Source organism: Staurois parvus, unplaced genomic scaffold, assembly GCF_062004578.1.
Source record: "Staurois parvus isolate SC_StPar_1 unplaced genomic scaffold, SC_StPar_1.0 ptg001316l, whole genome shotgun sequence".
Classification (NCBI taxonomy): Eukaryota; Metazoa; Chordata; class Amphibia; order Anura; family Ranidae; genus Staurois; species Staurois parvus.
The window spans coordinates 1293177-1316777 of NW_028319112.1; the positions used below are offsets into that span (position 1 = coordinate 1293177).

At 42.4% G+C, this 23601-nt stretch overlaps 1 protein-coding gene across 1 annotated transcript in view; it reads left to right on the forward strand.

Moving 5' to 3' along the window:
• The first annotated feature begins 900 nt into the window (after nt 1-900).
• Nucleotides 901-23601, forward strand: part of ACTR10 (actin related protein 10) — a 28356-nt gene continuing 5655 nt past the window's right edge. Inside the window, exons 1-10 of the mRNA XM_089661124.1 lie at nt 901-1059; nt 6117-6189; nt 12270-12352; nt 14421-14529; nt 16301-16408; nt 19777-19844; nt 21316-21395; nt 21484-21519; nt 22683-22762; nt 22839-22912. Of these exons, the coding sequence (XP_089517250.1) occupies nt 983-1059; nt 6117-6189; nt 12270-12352; nt 14421-14529; nt 16301-16408; nt 19777-19844; nt 21316-21395; nt 21484-21519; nt 22683-22762; nt 22839-22912 (788 nt within the window). The 5' untranslated portion in view covers nt 901-982. The remainder of the gene's footprint in view (nt 1060-6116; nt 6190-12269; nt 12353-14420; nt 14530-16300; nt 16409-19776; nt 19845-21315; nt 21396-21483; nt 21520-22682; nt 22763-22838; nt 22913-23601) is intronic.

Sequence of the window (23601 nt, forward strand, 5' to 3'; positions counted from 1 at the left end):
GGGAAGAATGTTCCTTACGTTGGAGGTCAGAGGGAAGAACACCCATTACATTGGAGGTCAGAGGGAAGAATGCCCATTACATTGGTGGTCAGTCAGAAGAAAACCCACTGTATAGACAGCAAAGAAGGAAATTGGTGTCATGGTGCTGGAGTTGACCCTGGAGCTGAGCAGACAGTCAGATGGGAGGTTAAACATCCACAGCTCAAGGAGCCTCCAGCAATCTCTGGAGGAACCCCTATGGTTCCATGGAACCCTTGTTGAGAATGGCTGGCTTAGACCCATGTCATTTGGGTGTTTCATCATTTAGGGGACATTGGTCACTTCTCTTTGTATCCCGTCGGGGAGATTTCCCCTCACTTCCTGTCTGGTGGCACGTATACAAATCACTAAGGGACACATAGACTGATATAATCCTTTAGTAGATCAATTATCTATTCTAGAATAGTGATTTAGCAGATCCAGGTGAATCAACGCCCCCATCAGCTTTCTATTGTGTATTTCTCCCTCATTTCTGCCTGGGTGGCAATGTTGTCACTGGAACAAGAAGTGAGTGAGCCTCTTCATAGCAATAAAACCTGACATTTGACCCTAATCTATCCAAAACTAACACAGAGTTTTGTCTGGAGCTGGGCTTTCACTTCAAGCTGGTAACACACAATTCAGAATGACACGATGTAGAAATCCATTGTGAACTACAAGTCCCAGTGCGCTTTGCTGCTTGGAAGGTCAATAGAAGGAGATCTTACATAATGCCTGTATAGAAATATTACCTAAGCCTAACAGCCAGCGCTTCACCGCTCTCCATTACTTGACAATATATGTCTATACAATAACATTTACTTTAAATACCGTTCAATGCAGAAGAGGAAATGATTTCCGGACAGGCATTTCTGAGAACAGCCTGTATTCCTATAAGGACCTCTTGTATCTCCGGATCCTCCCCAGTCAATGCACAGCAGCAGGCCGGACCCAGGAGGAGGAGATGCCGCTGTACGAAGGGCTGGGGAGCGGGGGCGAGAAGACCGCGGTGGTCATAGACCTGGGAGAGGCATTCACTAAGTGAGTGTCCGGTCATGTGCTGAGCCTGTCATTGGGGTACATGGGCCTGTCATTGGGGTGTATAGTATCTGCCAGCTGGGGGTACATGGGCCTGTCATTAGGGTGTATAGTATCTGCCATTGGGGTACATGGGCCTGTCACTGGGGTGTATAGTATCTGCCATTGGGGTACATGGGCCTGTCACTGGGGTGTATAGTGTCTGCCAGCTAGGGGTACATGGGCCTGTCATTGGGGTGTATAGTATCTGCCAGCTGGGGGTACATGGGCCTGTCATTGGGGTGTATAGTATCTGCCAGCTGGGGGTACATGGGCCTGTCATTGGGGTGTATAGTATCTGCCATTGGGGTACATGGGCCTGTCATTGGGGTGTATAGTATCTGCCAGCTGGGGGTACATGGGCCTGTCATTGGGGTGTATAGTATCTGCCATTGGGGTACATGGGCCTGTCATTAGGGTGTATAGTATCTGTCATTGGGGTACATGGGCCTGTCATTAGGGTGTATAGTATCTGTCATTGGGGTACATGGGCCTGTCATTGGGGTGTATAGTATCTGTCATTGGGGTACATGGGCCTGTCATTAGGGTGTATAGTATCTGCCAGCTGGGGGTACATGGGCCTGTCATTGGGGTGTATAGTATCTGCCGGCTGGGGGTACATGGGCCTATCATTATGGTGTATAGTATCTGCCAGCTGGGGGTACATGGGCCTGTCATTGGGGTGTATAGTATCTGCCAGCTGGGGGTACATGGGCCTGTCATTGGGGTGTATAGTATCTGCCAGCTGGGGGTACATGGGCCTGTCATTGGGGTGTATAGTATCTGCCAGCTGGGGGTACATGGGCCTGTCATTATGGTGTATAGTATCTGCCAGCTGGGGGTACATGGGCCTGTCATTGGGGTGTATAGTATCTGCCAGCAGGGGTACATGGGCCTGTCACTGGGGTGTATAGTATCTGCCAGCTAGGGGTACATGGGCCTGTCATTGGGGTGTATAGTATCTGCCATAGGGGTACATGGGCCTGTCACTGGGGTGTATAGTATCTGCCAGCTAGGGGTACATGGGCCTGTCATTGGGGTGTATAGTATCTGCCAGCTGGGGGTACATGGGCCTGTCATTAGGGTGTATAGTATCTGCCATTGGGGTACATGGGCCTGTCATTGGGGTGTATAGTATCTGCCAGCTGGGGGTACATGGGCCTGTCATTAGGGTGTATAGTATCTGCCATTGGGGTACATGGGCCTGTCATTAGGGTGTATAGTATCTGTCATTGGGGTACATGGGCCTGTCATTAGGGTGTATAGTATCTGCCATCGGGGTACATGGGCCTGTCATTAGGGTGTATAGTATCTGCCAGCTGGGGGTACATGGGCCTGTCATTGGGGTGTATAGTATCTGCCGGCTGGGGGTACATGGGCCTGTCATTATGGTGTATAGTATCTGCCAGCTGGGGGTACATGGGCCTGTCATTGGGGTGTATAGTATCTGCCAGCTGGGGGTACATGGGCCTGTCATTGGGGTGTATAGTATCTGCCAGCTGGGGGTACATGGGCCTGTCATTAGGGTGTATAGTATCTGCCAGCTGGGGGTACATGGGCCTGTCATTGGGGTGTATAGTATCTGCCAGCTGGGGGTACATGGGCCTGTCATTGGGGTGTATAGTATCTGCCAGCTGGGGGTACATGGGCCTGTCATTATGGTGTATAGTATCTGCCAGCTGGGGGTACATGGGCCTGTCATTGGGGTGTATAGTATCTGCCAGCAGGGGTACATGGGCCTGTCACTGGGGTGTATAGTATCTGCCAGCTAGGGGTACATGGGCCTGTCATTGGGGTGTATAGTATCTGCCATAGGGGTACATGGGGTCTGTTTTTGTGTACATGGGATATATCTTTAGAGTGTATAGGACCTGCCAGTGGGTGATGTGAAATGTTTCATTGATGTACCTGAGATCTGTTATTGGGGTACATTGTGTCTGCCAGCTGGGGGTTCATGGGATCTGTCATTGGAGTCCATGGGATTTCTCATTGGGATCCATGGGGTCTGCCTGAGACATAGAAACTGTCAATGGGGATACACAAGATCTGTCCAAAGGTTCCACCAGCCAGGAGTCCATGGGATCTATCATTGCGGTCCATGGGATCTGTCTGAGACATAGAAACTGCCAATGGATCTATCATTGGTGTCCACCAGCTGGAAGTCCATGGGATCTGTCATTTGGGTCTGTCTGAGACATAGAAACAGTCAATGGGGGTCCATGGTATCTGTCATTGGGGTTTGTCTGAGACATAGAAACTGTCAATGGGGATACATGGGATCTGTCATTGGGGCCCATTGTGTCTGCCAGCTCCATGAGATCTGTCCATAAGGTCCACCAGCCAGGGGTCCATGGAATCTGTCATTGGTGTCCATGGGATCTGTCTAAGACATAGAAACTGTCAATGGGGATACACAGGATCTGTCCATGGGGTCCACCAGCCGGGGGTTCATGGGATATTTCATTGGAGTTTATGGTGTCTGCCAGCTGGGGATTCATGGGGTCTGTCATTGGGGTGTTTGGCAGCTGGTGAAACATGGGTTTTGTTATTGGGTACATTGGAGCTGTATAGGGCCTGCCAGTAAGGGATGTGAAATCTATCATTGGTGTCCCTGGGGGCCTGTCATTGGGTTCCATGCGATCTGTCTGAGACATAGAACCTGTCAATGAGGATACATAGGATCTGTCATTGGGGTCTATTGGGTCTGCCAGATGGGGGTCCATGGAATCTGTCGATGGGGTCCATTGGGTCTGCAAGGTGGGGGGGGGGTCCATGGGCTCTGTCATTGGGGTGTATGGTGTCTGCCAGTTGGGGGTTCATGGCGTCTGTCATTGGGGTGCATGGCATCTGTCATTGGGGTGTATAGCATCTGCCAGCTGGGTTTACATGGGTTCTGTTATTGAGTACATTGGAGCTGTCAGGAGAGGGTAGATGGGATAAATCATTAGAGTGTATAGAGCCTGCCAGTAGGGGATGTGAAAACGTTCATTGATGTAACTGGAGCCTGTCATTAGGGATACGTGGCATCTTTTATTGGGGTGCATGGTGCATTACAGCTGGGAAGACATGGAAACAGTCATTGGGGTGCATGGGGCCTATTAGCTGGGTTGCCTGACTAGGGCAGGGCTGTAGGGGCCAATATATATTTTTCCATATAGCCAAACCTGTGAACATACAATCCACTCATTCTGTTCAAATTTCAAAAGCTGCTGGGCAATCGTGTTGAAGAGACTTTTCATGTGGAAAATGGAATAGTGTTCCATCAGATTGAGATTCAACTTTTCTGCTTTTCTGTTAGCCTATTAAACCAGAGTTGTCTGGTCAATTAGATTTATTCAAGTGGAACTTTAGTCAGAAAATTAAAGAATATGTAAATGCAGCATTTCATATTCCTGTTGCAGTACTATGAATTTGTATGAAGTATCCTGTTCTCTTTGTATTGCTTCTTGTGTTCCTGCCAGTCCCTCTGCTTTCTGAGCACAGTGTGGTCAGTTCTGTAGCTGTGCTGGAAATTCAGCTTGCTCTCCTTCAATGATCAGACTTCTGCTGACAGCCTTGTTTTACAAGGTGAAGGTTTACAGTCACTTTAAAGTGATTCTAAAGGTTAAATTAAAAACGAAAAAACGAAAAAATACCCCAAAAAAACAAACATGTTATACTTACCTGCTCTGTATAATAGTTTTGCACAGAGCAGCCCCGAACCTCTTCTTTTTGTGTCCTAACTCCTTCCCCTTGCCGAGTGTGTGCCAAGTGTCCATTCACACACTGAGCACGGCTTGAACCTGCCCCCCACTCTTCTCATTGGCTCACTGGCTGTGAATGACAGCAGCAGGAGCCAATAGCTTCCGCTGCTGTGTGAGCCTGTGAGGAGAGAGGGTTCTGGGACAGCAGAGGCTCCCATGGACATTGCTGGATCGATAATGGGCTCAGGTAAGTATAAGGGGGGGGGGAAGCTACACTCTCACCCTGCTCTGCACATGCTTAGTTGCTCTCTATTTTTTGGCATTGTGCTGAAAATCACAGCCATTAGTGGCCAATCTGCTGCCCAGGGGTTTTGGACTTCAACAAAATGGCGGCCTTCAGCAAGAAGACACAGGAACAATGCTGGAAGCAATGTACAGCACACTAATTTTGGTAGGATAATTATTAATATGGAATGTATGTTCCTTGCTAAAGAACATTAATTTTCATCAAGATATTATGGGTAAAGTTCTGATTTAATGGTATATTTCCTTTCTTTATTCACTTTTAATTGAATCATTTTAAAGCTCCTTGCAAACATTTTACACCCTAAATATGGCTGTAACTTGGTGTTAAAGGTGGAATTAGTGTTTAAGCTCACAGGAAATGACCTTAAAGCTACATTCACAGGGGAGCATGGGGGCATATAGTTTGCTGCATTTAGATGCAGCTAAATGCTGCTGATGGACACTGTAACACTCTATGCTATGGGCCATACAAACTGGCGGATTATCTGCGGCCCATTTGTCTGTGGCCAAGACTCCAGAGAAATGCTGACCCTGGATGCACACGGTTTGTGTCTGCAGTTGGTTGGAGGCTCTGTGTGCGTGTAACCACTCAGATGAGCAGTTACATTCAGAGTGACTGTGTCAGCCTCAACTTGTACAGAGTACACACTTGACAGCCACCACTGACAGCTGTTACCGGTCGCATAGAGTTTCTACGGGCAGTGTTAATACTGCCACAGCATTGGTACAGAATTTACTGATTCTCGCAGACAGTCGCCCCCATATGCCTGTGCGAATGTAGACTTACACTGCATTTTTGGCAAAATCAACTGGTATTTTTTGAACTTGCAGAAAATGTACTTAGCCTGAAAAAAAAAAAAAAAGAAATCTAATGCAGCTAGCACATCCAACGACTGATAAGCTGCAATATATTACAATTTTTGTTCTTGGGTTATATACAGTATATATAATCATGGCAGAATGTCTGTTATTAGGTTCACGTTAAGTGATTAAGCTTGAGAATTTCATGTCATTATTAATTCTTTTTTTCAGATGTGGATTTGCAGGTGAAACAGGACCAAGATGCATTATACGGAGCGAAATTCGAAAACCTGGCCTTGCCAAGGTAGCCAAACGAGAGGAGCTGGAAAAAGTCTATTGTGGCTTTTATTGATATGTAGTTATTTTTTATTTATGGGATGCTCTGTTAATTCTCTTTAAAGCACAGCTGAAGGTTTATTTATTTTTTTCTCTTATTAAACATTTAGGCTGCATAACTATTAAACAATTTAAAAAAAATATTTCTAAGATGTACATGCTAATGCGGTAAAAGCCGCCTTGTTTTGGCAACACTTTATGAAGCCAGACTTACAGAGGCCTGGACTGTGGCAAGCTCTGTGAGGTCAGTTGTCCAACTCTGTAGCACACTGCACAGGGCAGCTTTGACGGCTCCATGCACACTAGCGGTTTTTGTTTTTTTTAAGCTCAAAAAACGCTGGATAAAAACCACTGGTAATAGCGGTTTAAATCGCATTTAGGAGTATTAGTGTTTTAACAGTACATGTAGAGGAAAAAAGAAAAAAAGCTAGAAAAAAACATTTATGTGCATTTTAGCAGCATTTAGGAGCGTTTATCTTTTTTTTTTCTGCTGAATAAATGCTACAAAAAATCTACAAAAACTATTTTTTTTTTTTCTGCTCCTAGACACTGAAGCTCAAAAAATGCTAATAGCCTAACGTAGTGTGCATCGACACGTAGGATAACACCAGACTCCTTCACCCTCTTTCAGCCCAGGATCAGGCACTATCAGTGCAGTGACAATTAATCACGCAACACTGTAACCATGTGTAATTTTTATAATTTTTTTGAAACGGAGCATTCTTTTGGCAGTATGACCACTGGGGTTTTTTTTTTTTTTTTTTGCTTCATTATGTTATAACATTTTGCAAATAAATAATCTTTCTTCATAAATGTAGGCCAAATTGTATTCTGCTACATTTTTTGGATAAAAATAATCCAAAACAGTGTATCTTTTAGTGAAAGTTTTAGAGTCTACAAACTATGGGATATATGTCTGAAAATTGATCTGTTGACACCCTAAAATGTTGAACGCTGTTATGGGGTTTTCCAGTGATCAAGATGTTGGTATGAGGTATAGCGGTGATCCGTATGCTGGTATGGAGGTGAACCAGACGTTGGCATGGGGTATGGCAGTGAGCAGGATACTGGTATGAGGTATGGCAGTGATCAAGACTCTGGTATGGGGTATGGTGGTGATCAGAGCTCTGGTATGAGGTATGGTAGTAATCAGGACCCTGGTATGGGGTATGGCAGTGATTGGGATGCTGGTTTGGCATATGGGGTGTTCAGAATGCTGGTGTGGTGTATGGCGGTGATCAGGATGCCGTTACAGGGTATGGCGGTGATCAGGATGCCGTTACAGGGTATGGCGGTGATCAGGATGCCGTTACAGGGTATGGCAGTGATCAGGATGCCGTTACAGGGTATGGCAGTGATCAGGATGCCGTTACAGGGTATGGCAGTGATCAGGATGCCGTTACAGGGTATGGCAGTGATCAGGATGCCGTTACAGGGTATGGCAGTGATCAGGATGCCGTTATGGGGTATGGCGGTGATCAGGATGCCGTTACGGCGTATGGTAGAGATCAGGGTGTTGGTATGGCATATGTCAGTGATCTGCCACTGGTATGGTGTATGACAGTGTTCAGGACATTAGTATAGTGTATGGTGGTGTTTTTGTGAGCACTGGGACAGGTGACAAGTGCTGGCATAATTTTTTATTTGTACTAGGGAAGTGATCAGGACACTGGGGTGGCTGGCACTGCAGTCTGTGAGTGCACTGTGACAGGCTGCTGTACACTCACAGGTTGCAGCATCGGTTCTCTCTGCTCTCACAGCGAGAGCAGAGAGCACCAATCTTTACTTTCAGTTTCTATTGTTTAGTATGTGATTGGATACAGCAACCACTTGGTTGAACACCTGAACACAGCGGTCACATGATCCGTGTGACACTGGGATTGCCAGGGTCCTGGGTGCCTGCTTTGTGAGCCCCTTATGAGGGCTCAGGGATGTTGAATTTGTATTGTGGTATTTTTCAGCTTTTAGCCCTGTCAGGTGGAAGCATTTGGCCGGCAGCGCTGCCACCCGAGTGCTTCCACACAGCCCACGGTGTTAGACATGCACTGCCCACAGTGTGCATGTAATCTTCAAGCCGAAAATGATTTTTTAAATATGTGCAAAAAAAACCACAAAAACGGCTCTGGCAGCAAAAGGGATAAAGGGTAAGCCGGACATTATTCCCTGAGGAGCACCCAATCAGTGCTCACTACACTGCAAGGTCTCTCTCCTCCCTGCTAGTCCCCGGGTGCTGTGCTGGAGACAGGGAGGGGAGGAGATATACAGTGCAATGTTAAAAAAATTAAATATTTAAGTCGCCATAAAGTCCCAGACATTCCTAAAATCACCTCCGATTTTAAATATGGTTTTGGTTAAAATTGATTTTTTTTTTTTAATCAGGACAAGTAGATTGGAGCATCGATTTAGTCCCTGGACAAGTAGTTTTTTTCCACACCCCTGAGGCTGACATACAGGTACAGTAGCCTGCATTTGGCACAGCTTCCTGTCCACTGTCCATAGTCTATGGGCGGATGGGAAGCAATTAAAATGAACATGTGAGGACAAAAATGCTGAAGCATAACAGACTTTTTTTTTTTTTTTTTTAATGTGCTTTTGTCAAGGCCATTACGTGGATCCTGTCTTCATGGAGGACAGGAGTTGAGGATTTTATGACTATTGTGGCTGCATGCTTCTTCCAGATCACTGATTCATTGGGTGTTGTAGACAGAAGAAGAAGTCTTCTAGTCTGCACCCTTCATTTTACAGATATCAACTTTTTTTTACATGTAAATTCAGTAACTTGCAGGCAAATGCAAAGAAAAAAAATCAAGTTTTATATATGCAAAAAGTGAAGTTACACATTCATTAAAGTGTCTGTAAAGGCTAATAATTCATCTTAAAAACGTTGCCCCCCCCCCCTTCTGCACAGCCTGTAAAAAGAAAAAAAAAAAAAAAGAAGCAGTGAAAATACCATTTTTTTTAAATCCAGTGATCCAGCAGCTCCGGGTGCCTTTTTTTTGGAAGGGACCTCTCAATTATCGCTGTGAAGTCCTAGAGCCTAGACATCACCCATAGAGTCCCATTGCCCGTCGGTTGTCTGTGCTCCCTCCTCCTATCTTCAGCAGCCGCTCTCTGACACAGGAGCCGGAGCAGTTGGATCACATAGCTAAATTAAAAAAAAGTATTTTTATTTGTATTAGCTGCCTGTAATCCTCTGCACAGCAGGACTCTGACTGGGGGAGGAGGAGCAGCACTTTAACCTGTCAGACCTCTATTCATTTGCATAGTGCTGTCAGTCTATCACTGTGATCTTGCTGTTAGGAGGGGGAATACAGAACTGAACCCATTAGTGTGCTGTTGCTGTCAATGTCAACTCAGCAAGCTGAAAGGATCAGCAGTAATACTGTATTATTTATCATCTTGCTTCCCTGCCACAGTACATTTACTGTGGTGGGGCAGCACTGGCAGGCACAGTCATGTATACATAGGTGCCTGCCTTCTTCTGGGTCTGTAGGCGTGCACATGTGCGCCCCCTGCCGACTTGTGCTGTGATTGGACACAGCTGATTTCTGCCTATGATTTTGGCCGAAGCTAGCTGATCAGCCAATCACACACACAGTTCTATGTTTACAAAACACAAAACTCGGTACAGGGAACAGTGATCTGGCTGTTTTTGTTTGCTCCCTGCAAAGTAGGGAGCAAAAAGAAAAAACAGCCATATAGTAAAGTAAAGGCAGTATTTACTGCATAACACACATTGCACATTTCTGGGCACACAATTAACCCCTTGATCATCCTAGATGTTAACCCCTTTCCAGGCAGTGTCATTAGTACAGTGACCGTGTACAGTATTAGTGTCACTATTGATGTCAGTTAGTGTACCTCCCAGCCAGTGTCTGCTAGTGCCAGATTGTTTGCCACACTATCGCAGTACCACTAGAAGTCATTGATCACCGCCATTGCGAGTAGAGCATCATAGCTGTGTAAATTCCAGTATATATACCATAGTTTGTAGACGCTGTAACTTTCAGACAAACCAATTAAAATAAAGATATTGAGATTGGCAGAATACATTTTGGCCTAAAATTTATGAGGAAATATGATTTTTAAAATGTTTTTAATTGGATGTTTTATAACAGTAGAAAATATTGTTTTTTTTCTCCACAATTTTCGGTCTTCTTTTGTTTATATAAATTAAAAAAAAAAAAACACTGTAGTGATCAAATATCACCAAAAGAAAGCTCTATTTGTGTGAAAAAAATATATAAATTTCATTTGGGTACAGTGTTGCATGACCGAGCAATTGCCAGTTAAAATAGCACAGTGCTGAATAGCAAAACCGTGCTAGGTCGTACATCGGGTAAAACCTTCCATAGGTCCTTGTGGAGTTGCTAAAGTGTTACAAAACCCACAACAGTAAAATCAGTCTGTATATGCAGTAAAGCATGCTGCTTGTACTCGCTGTGGAACTTAAGGGGTTAATCCTCTGCATTATGTAAAAAGGATGTTTGATCCCTTCTTATTTGATCCTCCCTTTCCTCTACTGTCCCCAATATATGTCCTGATTGAACAAAGGTTTGGGGACAAGCTGCACATGCTCAGTTTGGTGTGTATTGCTAGAGAGCTTTTTTTTTTTTTTCCTGGGAGAGTGCTTGTGATTAGCACAGTGCCATCAACACTGTCCAGACAGAGGGTTAGGGGTCCTGCAGCCTCATAGGGGAGAATAAAAAATGCCTCCTGCAAGCTTTAACCAGTGCTTTGCTGGAAACTGATAAAATTCACAAGATTGCTCTAACTGCTGATGAGAAATGGTACTTAGCAGTTTATATTTACTAAAATAATTGCATTTCCATGTTCTGTGGGAGACCAGATATAGTGAATACAGTGTCCTAGGCTTAGTAACACTTTAACTGTCCTCAATCAATTTTGCCATAGTTCAGAGCAGCAGTGGCAAGTCTGTACATGCTCTGTTTGGTGTGTATTGCTATAAGTGTTTTTTTGGGAGGGTGCGTGTGATCGGCACAGTGCCAATTAGCACTGTCTGGACAGAGGATCAGGGGTTATGCAGCCTCATAGGACAGTCAGAGAAGAATGAAAGATTAACCAGTGCTTGGCCGTACACTAATAGAAGTCACAAGACTGCTCTAACTTCTGATGAGAAAAGATATTTAGCAGTTTATATTTACTAAAATAATTGCATTTCCATGTTTTGTTTACTGTAAAAGACCGGATATAGTACATGCAGGGTCCATGGGTTTAGTAACACTTTAAAGTGTATGCATAGCTAAAAGTGTTCCTTTGCTTCCTTTGTCCCCACTGGAGAGATTCGCCCTCTCTGTTCTGGTGGCCATTGTCACTGACAGTCCAAATATGAGGTTGTTGCCAGAACAAGAGGGTAACTTTTCTTAGGTGAGCACCAGTCCCAGTGACATACAGTATATCTAAGAAGGGAACTTCCATCAATTTTTAGAGATTTCTTTCACTTCCTGTTGCATATCTTGGAAAGGAAGTGAAGAGCAATTTCCCCAATGGGAAAGAGACAGAAAAAAAATGACTGGGGTTTTAACACTATCCAAACCTTAAACGTTTTGGCTATTCATACACTTCAAGGGAAACCTGTCTTTAAAAATTCTAGTGTTTTAGCTGTCATGCTAAATAGGTGGCTTCAGTTGTTTTTACAATGTTGAATTGGAAGTTGTAGGAACATTAGAAGCCCTGTCCTTTCAATGTCACTTGCTGCATGCTTAACTAGCAGTTAACTAGCATTTGCAGAAGGTCAGCAAATATTTTGCATGTAGAAATCAATTCACCAAAATAATTGGACAGGTTTTTTGCTTCTTAAAAAAATATTTCAGGCATTAATTGTGAGCTTCTATGTGGTATTTGTTGGAGAGATCCTAGAATGGAACATTTCATGGTGAAGATAAACATTAGAGATGTATGCAGCTAAAATGTTAGGAAAATTTCAACTTTTCCAAAATTAAAAAATAAAAAAGTCAGCAGTGCCTTACAGCATTCCTTTTGTTATAAGGTGTTTACTAAAGTTGAAATCCCCTTTATTTATTGCAGCCAATCAAAGTTGTCCAGTACAACATCAACACAGAAGAGCTCTATTCGTATCTCATAGAATTTATTCACATGCTCTATTTCAGGTAAGTGTTTGTTTTGGATGTTTGACCACGAGTCATCTGGTTTTGTGTATATACAACCTAATGTGACCTAATCACTGAAAAAGGTAATATCAGAATGCCATGTCAGGTTTTAAGTTTAGATTTTCATTATGGTTTTAAGATGGCAACAGATTCTGCCAGTGCGTTTTAAGTTAACTTGCACTTAAACATGAACTCCGGCCAGATGTACAAAAAAAAATAAAAAATTGATGCAGCTCTGTAGTCATTATTACATAGTTTAAAATTGTTTAACTTTGAATTCCAGGTATGAATATTTTATATACAGCTACAGTGCTCAGCATAAATGAGTACACCCCCTTTGAAAAGTAAGATTTGAATCCATATCTCAATGAACACAAACGATTAACAAAATTTAAAAAAAAACGAGTTTTATAGAGCATTTGTTTAGCTCATTACATGAAAGTTTTTTACAATATGACTTAGATTACAAAATCTTCAGTTTTACGCAAATTAGTTTATGCAAAAATGAATACACCCCACAACAAAAACTACTATATCTAGTATTTTGTATGACCTCCATGATTTGTAAGGACAGCACCAAGTCTTCTAGACATGGAATGAACAAGTTGACATATTGCAACACCTATCTTTTTCCATTTTTCAATAACGTCCTCTTTTAGAGCCTGGATGCTGGATGGAGAGTGATGTTCAACTTGTCTCTTCAGAATTCCCCATAGGTGTTCGATTGGGTTCAGATCAGGAGACATACTTGGCCACTGAATCATGTTCACCCTGTTCTTCTTCAGAAAAGCAACAGTGGCCTTAGATGTGTGTTTTGGATCATTGTCATGTTGGAAAAGTGTACAACGACCAAGGACACGGAGTGATATGTCATCTTCTCTTTCAATATAGAGCAGTACATCTGTAAATTTATGATACCATCAATGAAATGCAGCTCCCCAACACCAGCAGCACTCATGCAACCCCACAGGAGGACACTGCCAGCACCATGTTTCACTGTAGGCAACATGCATTTTTCTTTGTATGCCTCACCTTTGTGACACCATACAGTTTTGAAGCCATCAGTTCCAAAAACCCTTATCTTGGTCTCATCACTCCAGAGTACATAGTGCCAGTAGTCTTCTTTTTCAGCATGGGCACTGGCAAATTCTAGGCAATCTTTTTTGTGCATGGGCGTTATGAGAGGCTTCCTTCGTGGTCGACACCCATGCATGCCTCTGCAATGTATGCCGTATTGTGTCACAGAAAACAATCATCCCAGTTTGGCTTTCTACTTCTTTAGCTAACTGCAGTGAACTTGCATGGCGATTTTCTTCAACCCTTCTTATCAGAAGATGCTCTTGTCAAGGTGTTGACTTCCGTGAATAGCCTGAATGTCTCTGTGAGATGGTTGCAGTTCCATCTTTGTAAAATTTTTGTATTATGTTTGCTATAGTATTCTGACTGATTAGTAAAGTTTTGCTGATCTTCTTGTAGCCTTCACCCTTCGTGTAAGAAAATTATTCTTTCTCTGGCCTTGAGGCATTGCCCTTCCATGTGGTACCATTGCTGACAGCATGAAATGGGAAGGGGTTATCTTTAACACCCTTTTATAATCAACACACCTGTTTAATGAATAATTAGACTCACCTGTAGTTGAATTCTTGTTAATTAGGATTTTATTGTCCAAAATTTAGCTTTGCTCCAAAGACTTCCATTGGGGTGTATTCATTTCATTTTTGCAACATGGCCTTAAATTAATTTGTTAGGAAAAATACTTTTTTATGTATGCAAATGACCAAATCTTGTTTGCAATCAATGGCCCGCATTTGTGGGAGTATTTTGTAGTATCGTGTCCCATAGAAAATGTTGATTCTGAAAGGAAAGTAAAGGTTTTCTGACAAATCTGTTGAGGTTACTCATTTATGCTTGGCACTATACATTGATTCAGCTTAGACCAATGTAATTATTTAGATAACATACCTGACTGGTGCCCCTGGATGCTAGAAATCACTGAAGTAGACAATGCTATTCCAATGAGCTCCACTAGCTTACACATCCACTTATATCCTTCTGTTTTACTTTCCAGGCACCTTCTGGTGAATCCCCGGGACCGCCGCGTTGTGATAATAGAATCTGTACTTTCTCCCTCTCATTTTAGGGAAACTCTTACCCGGGTTCTCTTCAAGTACTTTGAGGTAGTGAATTTGTGCTGCAATGGACACAAAATGTGTAATTTTATTTTGGCAATTACAGAAGATGTTCCTGTGGACAGATGATTGTAGACTAAAGAAGTTTCATTCTTTTGGAAAAGGTCACAAATTGACTTGTTCTGTAATGTGCATGTTATCAATTTTAACAAAATCAGAAGATTTTCCATAAAAAAAACCCAGAAGCCTTAAAGCGTAACATCTCACATCCCCTCCCTTCCTCACTAGCACCAATATCTTCACCATGTCATCTTCTGGGTTCAGGCTCTTCAGTTGCCTGCACTGACCAAAATGATGTAACTACCACGTACGTATGCACAATGAAGTTAATTCCAGCATCAAGGTGTTCCAAGAATATACGCAGAGCATCCCAGGCGCAGCTCGGTGTACATTCCAAAGAAGACTGTGAACAGGCAGGTACATTTAATTGCAGAAAAGACATAGCATGTCTCTTTTGCAAAAAAAAAGCCTGCCTGTTCGCAGTTTGTTTGCTTTGTTAAGGCTTGACAAAATCCAGGTGCCAGCTTGCCATGACTAGAAATTGCATCCTGGTGCCTGGGGTTTTGTGAGCCCATTCAGTGTTCTACACCCGCTGTCCTGACTTCAGTGTGCTGTGCGCTCAGTCTGAGCATCAGCCTGTCTGTCACTCCCTAACTGCGCTTTTGGTGTCCCGAGCTGCCAACTCTGCTGCAGTTTCCTTTGCTTGGATGGCAGCATCAAGTGGGTGGGGCATCAGGGACATGTGACTGGTGGTGAAGCGCAGTTCAGTCAAACCGAGTGAAGGGCTGCATCTTGCAACACTGAGCGGGGATCAGAGCTTAGTTGGTCATTGGCGGTGAAAGGGGGAGCTTTTGTGGACCTGCCTGCCCATTGAATGTGTAGGTGCTACATTGCTGCTGCACAATTTCAATACCTGAGCTGAGTTGATGTTTTTAGGATGTCTCTCTGCTGGATGGGGCTGTCTCTTTTCTATATGGGGGCTGTCTCTTTACTGAGTATTTGGGGAGATCTCTGCTGGATTGGGCTGTCTTTTTGCTATATGGAAATGTCTTTTTGCTGAATTGGAATGTCTTTGTTGAATATATGGGGCTGTCAAATTCCTTATGCCCTGACATTCCGGGCACCTGGATCCTAAATTTTCTTAGATTCAAAGCAAATGCTCTGCTTTAAGTTGTCTTTCCTGTATGAATTTTCAGAACTTAAAGTAAACCTATTAGTATCACAAAGGCATTGAACAGGATTCAGCATTACAATGTAGCCACCAAGCAGTTCCAACAAATACCTTACATGACTCTGACAGTGTTGGTTTCCTGTCCCTTCCCAGTCCAAATGATGGACAGCTTTACTAGCCAGTGAGAATATGCAAGAGAGGACAGATCAACATTGTAAGTTTTAAGTCCGTGAAATAAAAAATTGAAGGTGGCTGTTTTGTTATTTCTTCAATTCCAATATTTTTATAAAGCAGCAGCATGATTTACAATATGCAGTAACTTTTTATAGAGTATATGGAATCCTTCTCATTAGTCCATGTTTTAGAGAAGCACACAGCATATTGTTCCTACCAAAGCCATACAGATATATACATTAAAGCCAATTTGACCTAATGTCAACTAGCAGTATCTTTTTGAATTAGAAGAAGATGAAGTACTTGTTTATGGCAGGATTCTGTTTACGTGTGCTACAATAGGGGCCAAGCCTTCATATTGTAGCAGACTTTAGAGTGGGTCAGGTAATCATGTTCTATGTTTTGTCTTCACAGGTTCCGTCTGTCTTATTTGCTCCTGGTCACCTGATGTCCCTTCTCACACTTGGCATCAACTCTGCCATGGTGCTGGATTGTGGTTATGCAGAAAGCCTTGTCCTTCCTGTATCCTTTTCTATTATATTATCATTAGGGTAAGGAGAAGGGTTTTCCTTCAGGTGTGTGTGTGTGTGTGTGTGTGTGTGTGTGTGTGTGGTAAGGAGAAGGGTTTTCCTTCAGGGATAGGTGTGTGTGTGTGTGGTAAGGAGAAGGGTTTTCCTTCAGGGATAGGTGTGTGTGTGTGTGTGGTAAGGAGAAGGGTTTTCCTTCAGGGATAGGTGTGTGTGTGTGTGTCACAGTGCTTGTAGACTATAAGCAACTTTGGCTATTGAAGCTGAGTGTTTGTTTTTTGGGTTTTTTTTTTTTTTAACTAGGGTACATAAACCCTCTAGGGAAATTATCCTTCACTTTCCATTGTGTCATTGAGACTGGAAATGAAGGGGAAATCAAAGTAATTGCGGACAGCAACAAAAAAACTGGTTTTAAACCTTTCCAGTTGTAGCCAAAATTTACAAATAAAGTTTGTCTGGAGTTAATCTTAACATCTTCTGTCTGCTCCCATTGGAAATTAGGGGTGGTACAGTGTGTCTTAATATATATGTCAAGTTGCAACCCATTTTTTTGATAGTGGGGGACAGATTATAACCCCTTGTATGGTTTTTACTGTTAACCGCGACTCAGAAAAATGTTTCCCTTACTTTCTGTTTCACCGACAGTGGTTTCACCAAACTGGAAGTAAGGGAAAATCTGCAACAGGGATTCCGACTGAAATGGATGTCTCTCAGATTATTCCATTAATTTGCTAAGAAACAAATATTGTCCTAGAATTTCCCCCATGTCCTGCTTGATAAAAGGTTGTCAACAGGACAGGTAGCGATGGACAATGACTTTAATGGTACCCCAAATAGCATAAGATCCTGACAGGGGTTCTAATTTTCCTCTTTCTCAACCCAAAACCATAAAAAAAAAAGAAAAATATGGCTTGACATTAAAGGATAAGTTCTCATAAAAATAAAGTGCATTTGTCTTTTTTTTTTTTTTTTTTTTTTTTTTTTTCCCCCTCCTCTTCCAAAGATGCATACATATCTTGAGTTTGCAGCTGAAATTCCACTCCTGCACATTTTTGTCTCCCATAGATTTCTATAGAGCCATCTTCGATTATCTCTGGCCTTGGAACACATCCCCGTAGTAGCTTGTGAGGCACTAATGCACAAGCGCAGCCAGGATGGTGAAGACTTGCACTGCTAAACAAACAGCAGAACTGCAGTTGTTGGATTGAGGTAAGTATGCATCTGTGGAGAGTTAGGATGGGTTGGGTTAGGCCAGGCATAGGGGACAGAAAAAATAAATGCAGTTTGTTTTCAAGTGCACTTGTCCTTTAACCATTTCCCATCCGGACCATGTACATAAATGGCCGGACGGGAGCAGGTGGCTGTTTATAAATGTCCTCCCGCTTCCCTGCCTGTGCGCACTCCCTGGGAGCTCACGGCACTGTGATCCGGTGCCCGCTGTGTCTGGAGCACACAGCGGAACACAGATCCCTGTACGGGACCTCTGTGTGAGGTCCTGATCATGTGATCACTGATTAGCCAATCAGTGATCACATGAATAGTAGTAAGCAAGATGTCACTTCTGACATCATTGCTTACAACTAGTGAAATCTGTGAATGATCACAGAGGTCACATGGTACAAGGCTATTCACAACAGCCTTGTACCATGTGACAAGCTGTGACCAATCACAGCTCTCACAGTATTTCTCAGTGGCTGCAAGAATGCAGCCAGGGAGAAATGATTGCTTTTACAGCCTTTATGGGTGTAAAAGCAATCTGTAAAAAAAAATACATCACCCCCCCAAGAAGTAGTACAGTGTCACTATGGTGACACTGTACTGATAGGGTGACAGTATGTTATGTTAAAAAAAAAAAAAAAATCTAAAAAAATAAAATAGAAATGTAAAAAATATTTTTGAAAAATTATAATTTTTGGTTATAAACTAATTTTGGGTTATTTATTTTTGTACTAAAAAGATAGCTGATTAAATCTCTGGCCATGCATATGATCAACGCGGCTAAACTGTCTACCTGTACTATGGGGTTCCACCCACCCTCCTTCTATACAAGATTGGTTCACACACTTGGAAAAAGTGGCAGAGATGGAAGAGCTGGTTGCTTTAGCACTTGATACCCCAACCAAATTTTCCCACACTTGGGCCTGCTGGACCCACTTCCAAACTACCTCTGAATATTGTTCCCTCATGGGCCATTCCACCTGATCTTGTATCGACCACTTCCCAACTGTATCCCTTCCTTACCTCCTCACCTGTTTTTTTGGATATCCTGACATCCCCCTCTCCTCTTTTTGGCAGTTTGAAACGTGACACCCTTTAGTGCAATACACCCGACTGTCCGACATGTATACCCGCTCAGGGCCTGCTCACATTTGTCTGAGCTCTGGTGCCTGCGCGCCGGTGTTATGCCTGTTCACTTTACCTCTTCCCTTGTTCCATTGTTCCATCTTTTCCCTTATGATCCTCTCCCCCCTTATTTTTTTTTTTTTTCCCTCCCTCTTCTCTCTCTCTCTTTTTCTCTCCTCTCCTTTTATATCTCACAATGTCCTTTGGAGATGCACACTCTCGCCCATGCAGAAACAGCTTCAAATGTGACTGCGGTTTTACATCGGCATTCTCCCGCACACTGGTATCCGGGTCCTGCAACCCCCACCGCAATACCCTCTAGTGTTCCTTGCATTTGTCCCCTTCTTCAGATTGTCATACGGAGGTACACATGCTTGAACTTCCCTGTTCTGAGACTCCTGGATGCCTTATTGTGGTGCTTGAGTATTACCTGCCTGCATTTTTGTTGTGGCTGTTTGTTACCACTTAACCGCGTATTTCCAACTCTGTTTTTTTTATTCTGTTTGGCTTGAGAGGATTGTCTGTTATCACATATGATCTCCCTCTCCTGTATGGCTTATGTTAATTGCCTTCTATGCATACCCTACATTCCCCTTCCCCTTCTACCCTTTTGTGCTAACTGTATGCTATGTTTTGTACTTTTCCTAATAAACTTTATGGAAGAAAAAAAAAGATAGCTGAATACATTTTGGCCAAGATTTATGAATAAATATTATTTATTTACAAAATTTTATGAGAACCTTTTTTTTTTTTTTTTTTTTTTTTTTTTTTTTTTAAATGTTTGAACTTTTTCATTTATATAGCAAAAAAAATAAAAATCCCAGTGGTGAATAATTACCACCAAAATAAATAATTCATATGGGTACAGTGTTGCATGACCGTGAAATTGTCATTCAAAGTGTGATAGCGCTGAAAGCTAAAAATTGGCCTGGACAGGAAGGGGGTGAAAGTGTCCGGACTGGAATTGGTTAAATGTGTTGTATATCATTATTATTATTTTATTTTCTTAACATGTAAAAGGTATATGAAGGTATTCCAATTCTCAGCTGCTGGGGAGCTCTTCCTCTGGGTGGAAAAGCCATTCACAAGTACGTGTTCAGTCATTGTAATGTTAAGACTTTATGCCGTGTTACTCAGGTGAGGGGGAAAAAAAAAAAATCTATGAAATGTGGAATTTATAGATTTTCATACACAAATGGTATGAATGTTTGATAAAGGCTACTCATACCTATCCTTAAGACTTAACATACACATTAAAATCTCACCGTACAATCTCTGTACAATCAGCCTTAGATTTACCAACATTTTGTAACGTGAGAACTTAAACTTTCCAATCAGTTTGCATTCAGTCATACTAGAAAATGCTATAGTAGCTCATCTACTGTATCTAAGGTCCCTAGGTTACTTTAAATATTATAGTGCAGCTAGTAATATACAATTGAGTGAAATTGTAGATGCGAAAACAAAAGAATATCAGGTAAAATAGGAAAAGGACTCTGAGTAGTATATCACTACTCAATATAGTAGCAGCCATTTACATAAAAGAAAATACCGGTCTGCAGGCAAGCTGTAGAGTGGTACGTGCAAATATCCAAGCATTACGTCCTGTTGGCCAATCAGAAGGGAAAGCCAACTGCACAGCTGATGGGAAGCGGGTCAACCTTGTAACGCTAGTGTGACAGTCTTCCACCGCAAACGCTGCTGAATAGAGGGCCACCGGAATTGCGTCTCCGGCATCACCTACGTCACTTGCTGAAATCTGAAAATGTCTCCATAGCAACCTGTGTCAAGCACACACCTCTTTTTTTAAGACTTGATGCAATTCTGGTGGCTCTCCAAGCTGATGGGAAGACTTAATATTTTGAACTTTAGGAACAGGGAGGAAGTGGTAGGTGTCTTTGGTCTGAAATAGTGAATTTTAAATGGCTAAAGTAGAGCTATAGGCAAACCTTTTTTTTTTTTTTTTTTTTTTTAATTTTGGGTAGAGTAAGGGACAGTTATTACCCCCTGTACACTTTCTTTTTCTTTTTTTTTGCCATCTTTTCACATCTGGGCGGATTTTCCTTCACTTCCTCTCCCATAGCCAAAACTGGAAGTGGGAAGAAATCCCTGTACATTGAGGGAATTTCTTGGGGACCCCCAGGTCATCAGAACTAGTGTCCCCATTGGAATATTTCTCCTCTATTACTTTTCTGGGGACAACCCAAAATGTGGGATTTTCTTTTACTTTCGATGATAATTGTAAACAAGACAAATAGGGTAAATCTCCCTAATGGGGACACAGACAGTAATGAAAACTGACAAGTGTTTTAATCCCACTCCATCCAAAACTAAAACAATTGTTTTGCCTTTAGTTCTACTTTAACATTCCCCAGTGATGTGTCAGTACAGGGACAGCTATGTATGTCATTTTGTCCAAGCTACCGTTAATTTTGTCATATCTGTACAGTTTATGTTCATGGATCAGAGATGTGAGCAAGGCAGTGATATTTCTAAAGTTTGCCACCTGTTCCTATGCTTTAAGTATATCTAAAGTCATAGCTTTCTTTTTTTGGACAGAGAGCTGGAATCACAGCTGTTGGAGCAATGCACAGCAGACACAGGGACAGCCAAGGAGCAGAGCCTCCCATCTGTAATGAGTAAGATCATTTTCATTTCATAAGATAACTTGGCCTTTTTGAAAATGTTTTGTGTTATTGACCAAGTCCTTATGCTTTATTTTTCCAGGCAGTGTACCGGAAGAAATAGTGGAGGACATTAAAGGTAATGTTATGTTTTAAGCCGGGGTTTCTCAACCAGGGTTCCTCCAGAGATTGCTTAGGGATTCCTTGAGCAATGAGCAGTTTCTGCCTTTCGGTTAAGTTCCCACTGACACTGTTTGTCTTTTTAGCGATCTGTAAGGGGTAATTCTTCCCAATGACCACAAGTATAAGGAGCATTCTTCCCACTGCCCATCACACTAATGTATCCATGACTTGTAGGTATAATAATTTTTAGCACGGGTTCCTTGAGACTGGAAAGTTATTTCAAGGCTTCCTCTGTGTTAAGACATCTGAGAAAGGCTGCTTTAAGCAATGTAATTGGAACATCTTATCTGCTTGGGTCCCCTCCATTTGGTAATGCAGAGGGGAAGCTACTACCCACATCCATTACCTGGTTCCTGAAAGAAGATTATTCCTCTTGCCTTCTACACCATACATCCTTGTTCTCCAGTCATGTGTGGACACATGTCAAAACAAGGTTTTGGATTTTGTGTTGGAATTCTGATTCATCTTTGCTTATATAGATTGCTTATCATGAAGTAAAAGCAATAGCTTGCAGCCGGAATTGAAAGATACTAACAGACCACTGTGGATGACCCTTTCGGCACCACCCAGCTCGACAAATGTTAATCTGAGAATTGGAGAAGCTGGGCAGAAAATTCTCAGCTGAACAGTGACTACAGCCAAAAAGATGCAGTCACTGTGTGGGTAATCTGACAGCCATGGGAGCAGCGGCTCTCAGAATACAATAGCTGGAACTGGAGAAACAGCGTGGATGGGGGGGAATCCATTCATTTATCGTGTTCTGCCCCATGGGGGGATCTTCATGTGTTTGGGTAGACTTGGTCCTACTTGATCTATGAAAACCATTTAGTTTTTTTTTTTTTTTTTTCCCCTATTGTGATACTTATTTGTTCCCTAGTTCTTGGCATTTTGCAAATGGCTTTGTAACCATGCATTGCAACTAGAGGCCTATCCGCCTGTGTATTGAAGCATTTGGGTTTCCCTATCTCCATGTACACTACCAGACCAAAGTTCTCAGTACGGAACTAAAAAGGATTACTAAATGAAACATACAGATGGAGGGTCATCAGTATTAGAACACAGCACATTCCAATAATGTAGTATATTTTTACAATTGTGATTTAATCTCTCTCGCTGCAGTGCGTGTTTGCTTTGTAAGTGACCTGCAGAGGGGGCTCAAAATCCAGGCCGCCAAGTTTAACATCGATGGCAGCTCAGAGGTAGGACCTGTAATGTGTGCTTTTTATTCATGATTATTGAAAGTGTTTTCCTAATTGCTTGTTGGATGTTTTTCAGCGCCCTGCTCCACCCCCTGATGTTGATTACCCACTAGATGGACAAAAGATTTTGCACGTCAAAGGAGCAATCAGGTTCGGTTAAATTTATTTACCACAGCTGAATCTCTGCTCAAGAAATAAAACTTCTGTATTTTAGTTTTTTGGGATTTTTTTTTACTTCTGCCGGGCACTCCCGATTTCTATTCCCCTTTTATTCTGGTGACTAAATTTTCACCAGACAGGAAATAAGGGAAAATCATCAACACCAACATAGACCAGAATAAAAATGGTCTACTCCAATTAAAGACCTCCGTCTCCCAAAGTCAAATTGCATACAAAGGACTTTCATACTGTACATAAAGCTATTGTAAAAGCTCCTGCTTCCGTCATGTCTGGAAAATGAGGGAGATGTCACCATGTTTTACGACTGTCCCCCAGGTAACCTGGGCATCATATTCCTGTGAGAATGTGCCCTTGCAATGGGCTGGAGTTCATTCTTATGGGAATACCCCAGCTTTTTCCAAGAGGTACAGTGATGTCACCTGTGCTTCCTGGAGCCAGTGAAAGCCAAGGTGATTTTTTTTTTTTTTTTTTTTTTTTTAATTCCACAATAGGTTTTTTTTTTTTTTTTAATTGTATTTATTTATTTTAACCTTAGCTTTGCAGATACAGGCTAACATACCTGTATATCAGCATGCATCGGCGGCCTGTGAGTGTACAGCAACCTGTCAGGCTGCTTGTACACTCAGACTGCTGTGCCAACCAGTCCCTGATCACTGCCC